This window comes from Lipotes vexillifer, unplaced genomic scaffold (assembly GCF_000442215.2).
Source record: "Lipotes vexillifer unplaced genomic scaffold, Lipotes_vexillifer_v1.1 scaffold110, whole genome shotgun sequence".
Lineage (NCBI taxonomy): Eukaryota > Metazoa > Chordata > Mammalia > Artiodactyla > Lipotidae > Lipotes > Lipotes vexillifer.
In genome coordinates, this window is record NW_006791887.1 from 1,613,548 (window position 1) to 1,623,383 (window position 9,836).

The window sequence follows — 9,836 nt, forward strand, 5'->3', positions numbered from 1 at the left end:
TTATTATTATTATTTTTTTTTTTTTTTTTTTGGCAGTACGCGGGCCTTTCACTGTTGTGGCCTATCCTGTTGTGGAGCACAGGCTCCGGACGCACAGTCAGCGGCCATGGCTCACGGCCCAGCCGCTCCGCGGCATGTGGGATCTTCCCAGACGGGCATGTGGGATCTTCCTGGACCGAGGCACGAACCCGTGCCCCCTGCATCGGCAGGCGGACTCTCAACCACTGCGCTACCAGGGAAGCCCCCTCCATTCTACTTTTAATGCAAAAACCTGGGTGAACTTTTTAATACTGAAGTTAGATCACAAACAAAATGCCTGCAGTTATTCCCCATCTTATCCAGAGCAACAGCCAAAGTCCTTGTTTTGGTGCACAAGGCCCTGCATGATATGCCCCCGCTCCTCCATAACCTTTCTGAACTTACCTCCTTCTATCTTCCCCTCATTCTTTCCAAGGAATGTACCAGACCTATTCTTTTTTTTTTTAATTTTTTAGTTTAACTTTATTTTTTTATACAGCAGGTTCCTTTTAGTTATCCATCTTATGCATATTAGTGTATATATGTCAATCCCAATCTCCCAATTCATCATACCAGACCTGTTCTTGCCTTTGAACCTTTGTGTTGGCTATTTTCCCTTCCTGGAATGCTCTTCTTCCCTTAGATATCTACATACCTGACTCACTTCCTTCACACAAATGTCACTTCAATAAGGCCTACCTCAACCACGCTACTTAAAGTTGCCAACCACTCTCACCCTCTGATATTCCCATAATCCCCTTACCTTGTCCTTCTTCCTTTTTCCACAGTACTTACCACCTTCTAACACTGCCATACAGTTTACTTGTCGTGTTCGTTATCTATCGTCCATAGGTCTAATACTAGAACATAGGCTGCTTTGTTCACTGATGTACCCTAAGAACACAACTACTGCAAGGCATGTAAGTGTTTGCTAAATGAATGTACACATAATTGACTGTACTCCTAGCTGAGACTCCTGGCAGTGAGAATGAGCTCCCTAGCACCTCATCCCCTTCAGAGAATAACAAGGCCCCTAAGGACCTCTTCTGGGCTTTCCAGTTCCCTCCACTACCTGCCTTACCTCTGTCTCAGGGGTTAAGGGCACCCTCATGATCCGCTGGTTGACCTTCTGTAGGAAAGCATCAATCCGCTCTTTCTTCTTCTCTGACAGCCTCACTTCCTTCAGCAGCTCCTCTACCTGTAAGAAGTGGCAAGGGTGAGTAGTACTTCAGCCTCAGGGTCTCAGGCCCACCTCTCTAACCCAATCCCCAACCACCCAATGGTACCTGTAAACGAAGCAAGCTGGAATGGAACAGACTCTCAGTCTCCCGAAGGCGATTCAGCTCCTCATTGGTAGGCTCCTTGTACAGTTCTGCCCGGCTGAGCTTCACGGGCTGCAGGAGGCCCTCCACTTGAGAACCAGCCACTGAACGCTTCTTTGAGGATTCCTTCTTCCCCTCCTTGCCTGTGCCTTCCAGAGCTGACACCATCACCTGTGGCCAATGAGAGGGAGAACCCAGGGTGACATCACAGATATCTAGCGTCCACTGCCTGACGTGCCACCATGACAGGATGTGGGTAAAGGCTTTACCTGCTCCTGTTCTCTCTTGAACAGGAGTCAGATTGTGTAAAACTCAGAATAATTTTTACTTAAAGAACATTACTGAGCTCTATACTGAAAACTCCTTGAGTTGAGGGTTCCCCATCTACCTGATAGCACAAGTTGCTAGGGGTAGTAGCTGACTGGGCCATGCACCAAGCAATGCCTCAGGTCCTTGTAAGTACCAGGAGCTTCCTCTTCTGCTGGGTTAATCCTGGGACTTTGCAAATGCCATCTCCACTCTTGCTCTATCCAAATCCTGCCAGGTTACACACACACACACACACACACACACACACACACACACACCCTGCCCCAGCAAGCCCTGACTATAAACTATATAAGTATACATTAAGTGCTCAATGATGGAAGAGCCTACTGACTCTGAAAGACACACTCAGTGAAATCACCCAATCCTCACAATAATCCTAGCAGAAAACGGACACCCGAACGAAGCCCAGTGAGCTAGAGGTTCCAGTTGGTATGCCTAAACTGTGAGCAGGCTTCGAACCCTGGGCTGCAGGATCCCAAACCTTCTCCCCTACAGCCCTGGGCCCCGCCCCCCTCCACGATCCCACACCCTAGAGAGCCTTACTGTAGCGCTCCAGGAGCGCCACCACGTGGAGAGCGCAAAACTAGACACAAGAGGGATGAAGATCCCGTCCAATCTCCAGGAGGACTTCGTCAGGGAAAAGACCCAAGCCGCAGAAGGGGGTGGGGGTTTTTTGTTTCAAGGTGCAGAGCTAGCAAACAGAGAGAAGCTCGATTGTCTACTATTTCCATCCGGATAATGCCAAGTTCCATCTCCCTTAGCAAGCTCTGATTGTCTCGGTACCCTGGGCTGGAAGCATCAGGGGAAATGGGGCTCTTCCAGAAGGGACCGTTCTCGTGCCCTCGCTAGAGAACTGTTAGGTTCTGCCATCTCCGACACGTTGCGCATTCCTTCCTCCCAGATGGCTCACCCACCTCCGGCTCCCCGGCAGTTCCGCGATGCTGCGCTCCCTTATGTGCGGGGCCCATCCCTCCCGTACTGCTCCCGCACTTCGGGTTTAAAGTCCACTTGCTCTGCACAACTTCTTCCCACGTTGACAGAAATGCCCAAACCGCGGCAGATATGCAGCCCAGAGCGGCAGCTTTGCTGCGGAGAGCGGAAGCTAGCCTCGTGGCACAGGACTCCACCCAGTTCAAGAGCCATAGGGTGAGTGCCCGACGAGTCGCTCGTCATTGGTTTCTGTCACTCTCCGGGACCGCCCATTATGGGGGAGGGGCCAAATAGGGTTTTCCGATTTACGGCCTCCTTGCGACGCCAGGCCTGAAGCCTGCTCGTAACTTGGCGGTCGTTTCCTTTTTCTCACTTCCTCCGTTTGGGTCGAAAGGGGGAGGGCGGGGCTAGACTGGGCCCTCTGGGGAGGGTTTGTTTACTTAACTCCAGTGAGTCCTTTTCTTTTCTCATCTTATCAATTAACCAATCTCGTCAGTTCCACTTCCAAAGTATATCTTGAGTTTATTCACTGTACTCTGTATTTACTGCCGAGTTTGGTGCGCATCACATCATCTTGTGCCTAGAATAATGTAACAGCTTTTTTCCAGTTTATTACATTTTCCAAGTCTACTGAAACGTTGCTATAATATTATGATGAACGCCCATACACCCTTCACCTACCCATCATAACTTAGTGTTGATGTTTTACCAAATTTGTTTCGTCTTTATGGTTTTTTTTAGAAGCCTGAGTTTTATTTGTTTGTTTAATATTTATTTATTTGGCTGCATCGGGTCTTAGTTGTGGCAGGCGGGATCTTCCTTGCGGCATGTGGGATCTTTCTTTGTGGCGCGCAGGCTCTCTAGTTGTGGCATGCAGGCTCTAGAGCACACGGGCTCAGTAGCTGCATGGCACGTGGGCTTAGTTGCCCCGTGGCATGTGGGATCTTAGTTCCCTGACCAGGGGTCGAACCCGCGTCCCCTGCATTGAAAGGCAGATTCTTAACTACTGGACCACTGGGGAAGTCCCTGTGTATTTATGTTTTATTATTTTTCATAACCATTTGAGAATCAATGGTTCTTAAAAACCATGCCTAAGTACTTTGGCCTGTGTCTACCAAGAATAAGGACTATCTCTTATGTAGTCATAATTCAATTATAAAATTCGGGAAATTTAACCTTGATTCAATGCCATTATATAAAGTCCATTGTCAAATTTTGCAATTATCCCAATAACCTTACATAGTAGCATTTTATTTCCCAGTGCAAGATCAGGCATCTATTTAGTCATCATTTTTCTTTTCTCTCTCCTAATCTGGAACATTTTCTTAGCTCTCCCTTTTTTGTTTTTTGTGGGTTTTTTGTTGTTGTTGTGGGGTTTTTTTGTTTTTGTTTTTTGTTGTTGTTGTTGTTTTTGTGGTACACGAGCCTCTCACTGTTGTGGCCTCTCCCGTTGCGGAGCACAGGCTCTGGACGCACAGGTTCATGGCTCATGGGCCCAGCCACTCCGCGACATGTGGGATCTTCCCGGACCGGGGCACGGACCCGCGTCCCCTGCATTGGCAGGCAGACTCTCAACCACTGTGCCACCAGGGAAGCCCTGTTGTTGTTTTTTTGACAACAGTTTTGAGGAATATAGGACAGTTTCATTTAATAACTTTTTCTTTTAAGCTTTTTTATTGAAGTACAATACACATATAGAAAAATTCACATATCTCAAGGATACAGCGTGGATATTCACAAACCAAACATACACATGTAATCAGCTCCCAGAAAAAAAAAAAAAGCAGAACATTTCCTGCACCTTGCCAATCTCCCTTCATTCTGCCGTCTAGTCACTGCCCCCCAACAGTAACCACTATCCCAACTTCTAATAGCATAGGATATTTTATGCAATGGCTTTTAAAGGAATTTTCACAAAAGTGGTCTTGTCCTTCTTCAGTCCATTCCACACGGTTACCAGAATGAGTATTCTGCAACTAAAATCCTATCATGCCACTCTCCTTTCAAAAACTCATCAGTGGGGCTTTAAATGTCATAAATGGTAGGATTTCCTTCTTTATACCTGAAGAGTATTTTGATTGTTAAGGAAGGTTTCCTGGAGGAGATGGGGCTGGTGCTAAGTCTTGAAGCATGATTTGACTTTGAATTGATTGAGAGCAGAAAGCACCACTGTGGAAGTCGGAGGAAGACCAAAGGGGCCAGAGATTGGTCAACCATTCATTCCACACTGGATGATACTTAAGAAATGTCAGCCCTGTGCTGTGTCAAGGATAAAGATAAATAAGACATGATGATCACAAGCCAGAAATCTGGAATAATGCTCTTGCCTTCACATTTCACAGGCTAGTCCCTGCTCTTACATTTAAAAGTAACCTCAGCGAGGCTTCTTCTGACCCTGCCTCCATTTATTTATTTATTTATTTAATTTATTTTTTATTTTTTTGCAGTACGCGGGCCTCTCACTGTTGTGGCCTCTCCCGTTGTGGAGCACAGGCTCCAGACGCGCAGGCTCTGCGGCCACGGCTCACGGCTCACGGGCCCAGCTGCTCCGTGGCATGTGGGATCTTCCCGGATGGGGGCATGAACCCGTCCTGGGGCACGTCCTGGGGCACATCCGCCGCCTCGGCAGGTGGACTCTAAACCACTGCGCCACCAGGGAAACCCCCTGCCTCCATTTAAAATTGCATCCATGTCAACAGTTTCCATCTTAGCCCCCCCAATCACCTTCATTAGTACTCACCAAAACTTGCAATGTTATTTGTCTACTAATTTCTTGTTTTTGTCTGTTCCTGTCTCAACCACTAGAATGTCAGCTCCATGAGGGCAGGACCCAGTCATTTGTGTCTCATTCACTACTGTATCCTTGGCATTTAGCACAGGGCCTGTCATGTAGCAGGCCCTCAATAAATACTTGTTGAATGAATGAATGGCTCTTTCTCTTTTTTTTGCGGTACGCGGGCCTCTCACTGTTGTGGCCTCTCCCGCTGCAGAGCACAGGCTCCGGATGCGCAGGCTCAGCGGCCATGGCTCACGGGCCCAGCCCCTCTGCTGCATGTGGGATCTTCCCAGACTGGGGCATGAACCCGTGTCCCCTGCATCGGCAGGCGGACTCTCAACCACTGCGCCACCAGGGAAGCCCAAATGGCTCTTTCTTAAGAGCAACTCAGAGGCTGGGAGAAAAATGTAAACAAATAGTTGCAGTAGAGCACGGGGGGTGGTATGATATGTACAGATTGCTGTGGGCACATTAGACTAGGAACATTACAGCATGGTGGTTAAAAGCAGTCACACTAACATTACAGCATGGTGGATAAAAGCAGTCACACTAAAGTGGGATGGCCAAGGTTCAACTTCAGGTTCTGCCATTCACTCACTGGGTGACCTGAGTAACTTTCTTAACCTCCCTAAGATTTAGATATTCTAGTAATGACCAAGTCGAGGATTTTTGTGAGAATTAAATGAGATTTACCGCATGTGTAGAGCCTGTCACATACTGATGCATAACAAATGTTAGCTGTTGTTATCAAAGGAAGACTGGGGCTCCTTAAGAGCACTATTCAAAACTTACATGTATTAACATATGCAGAATTAAAAACAAAAACAAAAACAAAAACGGTGGACTCTTAAAAAAGTCATTCTAGGGAGTTCCCTGGTGCCCTAGTGGTTAGGATTCTGGGCTTTTGCTGCATGGCCCGGGTTCAATCCTGGTTGGGGAACTGAGATCCCGCAAGCTGAGCAGCATGGCCAAAAAAAAAGTCATTCTATAAGGTCAGAATTAACCTTTATAAAGCAAATAACCCTCCCTCTCAGTTATTTCACCAAGATTTCCACATCTTTTCTTTTTGGAAGAAAGGTAATAGATTCTTTATAGGAGCCCTGGTTGGAGAATACTAGGTGATGCCATACAGATTAGGGGGTGAAGGTCCTGTTTTCTTTGCCACCAGGGGGCACCAGTCAGTCAAGTCAATCTCTACCTGTCGTGAAACTGTAAGAAAGCTCTAGGAAGCTATCTCTGCCATTCATTCTTTGTGTTATAAGTACCCACTATGCACCAAACATTATAGTAGCTTGTATATGGTTATGAGAAAGATCTGCTGTCCTTCTGGAATTTATAATCTTGAGCATGTGTCTGAGAGACCCTATTAGACTCAGGGGGAGGGGTGGAGGGTGGGGTTCAATTTGTGATTTGTTGTTGTTACTGATTATCTTCCTGCCCTTGGCTGTGAGCCCATGAGAACAATTACGTAGTGTCTATTTTGTGTCAGACAGTGTGCTGGTTGCTGAGGATCCAGGGATGAATAAGACACAGTTGTAACCTACAAATAAACAATGTCTTACCCGCTGAGATAAAAAGCCATGAGACAAGTTCCATGGAATTTGAGTTCCTCTGACGTGAGTATGGAGTCTTAAGTACGCAACTCATTAACACACTAGGCTGTGAGCTTCCTAGATAGGTATATGTTTATTAGTCACCCATCTTAGGGTCATGGCATTGTGAATATTTAGTATGAGTTTGTGAGTTGATCTGAGTCCAGAGACAGGCTTCTGGTCTGGGTGCCAGGTGCACGTTCCAGTGACTTAGGCTAGGGATCTGCCATCTTCTGGGTCAGGGTGGGGCTATGATGAGTTTATGTGGGTGAAATGCTTTGAAGATGAACTTTCTGCCTATTTGTCTACTCACAGCCTTGCTATTAAAAGTGTCAACATCATCTCCCACGTTTCCAGGTCAGCAATCTCCCTAAATTGAATGGTGGAGGAGGGGAAGTCAGAACCAGTCAAACACCATCCTTTGGGGAGGAGGGGCTGAATTGACTAAAATATGCTCTAATTCCAGTGGAGTTTAGTCTCAAAACTGAGGGAATAGAGTTGGGAGGCTAAGGAATGATTCTTTAAAATACTGAGGCCGCATCTCTGAGAAAAAATAACAACAACAACAAAATGAAGGGACTCTTTCATTGTGGATTGTGCAGAGTGACTTCCTTCTAAAGAGTACGGTATAGAAAGGAGGTAAAAAGAGTAACTTTACAGTGGAGAAAAGTGGCTGACATATTCTGTCAGCCAGGTGACTGAGGTCAATATCAACACTAAGTCATGTTGATATTATGTGCTCTTGATATGATGTGATGAAAATATCATTTTACTCCTGTGATCTCCCCTTCAAAACCCCAAAACTCCAGTTTAATCATGAGAAAAACATCACAAATTCTAACTGAGGGACATTCTACAGTATCCTTGACTAGTACTCTTCAAAACTTTTAAGGTCATCAAAAACAAGGAAAGTCTGAGAAACTGTCACAGTCAAGAGGAGTCTAATAAAACATGAAAACTAAATATGGCGTCTAGGATAGGATCCTGGAATAGAAAAGCGACTTTAGGTAAGAACTAAGGAAATGTGAGTAAAGACTTTAGCCAATAATAATATATCAGGGCTTCCCTGGTGGCACAGTGGTTAAGAATCCACCTGCCAATGCAGGGGACACGGGTTTGAGCCCTGGTCTGGGAAGATCCCACATGCCGCGGACCAGCTAAGCCCATTTGCCACAACTACTGAGCCTGAGCTCTAGAGCCCGCGAGCCACAACTACTGAGCCCGTGTGCCACAACTACTGAAACCTGTGCACCCAGAGCCTGTGCTCTGCAACAAGAGAAGCCATCGCAATGAGAAGCCTGTGCACTGCAATGAAGAGTAGCCCCTGCTCGCCGCTACTAGGGAGAAGCCCTCGTGCAGCAACGAAGACCCAATGCAGCCAAAAATAAATAAATAAAAATAAATAAATTTATTTTAAAAATAATATATCAATATTGGTTCATTAATTGTAATAAATGTACTACACTAATGTAAGATGTTAATAATAGGGGAAATTGGGTACCAGGTATACGGGTGTATATCTTCTCCATTTTTCTATAAATCTAAAACTGTTTAAAAAAAATCTATTTAAAAAATGGAGGGGGTGGTATCTAGAAAATAACTTTGCCTTAAATTTTTTTTTTTTTTTCCTTGCGGTACGCGGGCCTCTCACTGTTGTGGCCTCTCCCATTGCGGAGCACAGGCTCCGGACGCGCAGGCTCAGCGGCCATGGCTCACGGGGCCAGCCACTCCGCGGCCCGCGGGATCTTCCCGACCGGGGCACGAACCCGTGTCCCCTGCATCGGCAGGCGGACTCTCAACCACTGAGCCAACCAGGGAAGCCCTGCCTTAAATTTTTTTAAAAATAAAATTTCCTATTTATGGATCTTTTACCACATGCCAGTGATAAACTCTGTACATGGATGATCTCATTTAAATATTTACAATTGTTTATATATTAGGCATAATTAACCCTCTTTTACAGAAGCTGATGAAAAAGGAAGAGGTCTTATAATGTAAATGGTGGAGCAGGGGTTGGTACCAAGGATCTTTGTGATCCCCAAATTCTAAGTGTACAGAACTCTCACAGTATCCTGGCTTTTCTAGGAAACGTTCATGGAGTTATCATAGGACATGCCTTCCAAAGAGAAAGGGGTATTCTAAATCACGGGGATTGAAGACCTCTACATCTCACTTCTGCCAGGATTATCTTAAAAGTCCCCCAGTTCTAAGTTGGACTTTCAAGCCGGGAAAGATCTGTAGGGGGTCAAAGTTCAACCAAATACGGCATTTGACAAGTGGGTAAACTGGGGGATAGCTAGAGCATTTGCCCCAAATCACACAGAAAAGTGCCAAGAACCCAGGTTCAGTCTGTATTATTTCTCTCCTTATTTCCCACAACTTCCTCTTTGTAGTTAAGAAGGGAAGTAGAAACTGACCTATCTGCCTTCCCCATTTCTCGGATGGGAAACTGCCCCCCAGCCCCCTAAGTTGGTGACACACTGCTCTCCAAGGACACAATGGCATGAGGACTGGACCTGCAGAAGAGATGTCAGGAAGCTTGTTTCCACCGACAAAACCCACATTGTCAGCACATCCTTGTTAAGCACCTACTGAGTGCGGGGACGACGGACTGTGTGTCATGGCGCGGGGGGCGTGGGGTTAGGCCTGCAGAGGATCTGGGGCTCGTAGGATGGCTGCGGGAGGCCGGTGGATACAAGTAGTGGGGAGGAGGGCGATGACAGCTCTAGGACAGAGGCCCCTTCCGGGTCGCGCCTTTGGAACCGCGGCGTCAAGCCGCACAGCCGTCATTTTGGGGCCAAGGGCATCCCCTGCGGCCACCCTCGACCCCCACTGCCGCTTGGCCCTTTAAGGGCGGGGGACACTCGC

General features: G+C 46.6%; 1 protein-coding gene across 2 annotated transcripts in view; it reads right to left on the reverse strand.

Annotated features, from left to right (window-relative positions):
* NOL6 (nucleolar protein 6) overlaps positions 1–2,638 on the reverse strand; it is an 11,437-nt gene extending 8,799 nt beyond the window's left edge. For both annotated transcript variants that reach the window (XM_007464952.1, XM_007464951.1), the window contains exons 1-3: positions 2,585–2,638; positions 1,305–1,511; positions 1,100–1,216 (exon numbers count right to left, since the gene is read on the reverse strand). In XM_007464952.1, the coding sequence (XP_007465014.1) occupies positions 1,100–1,216; positions 1,305–1,511; positions 2,585–2,638 (378 nt within the window). The remainder of the gene's footprint in view (positions 1–1,099; positions 1,217–1,304; positions 1,512–2,584) is intronic.
* Positions 2,639–9,836: the final 7,198 nt, after the last annotated feature.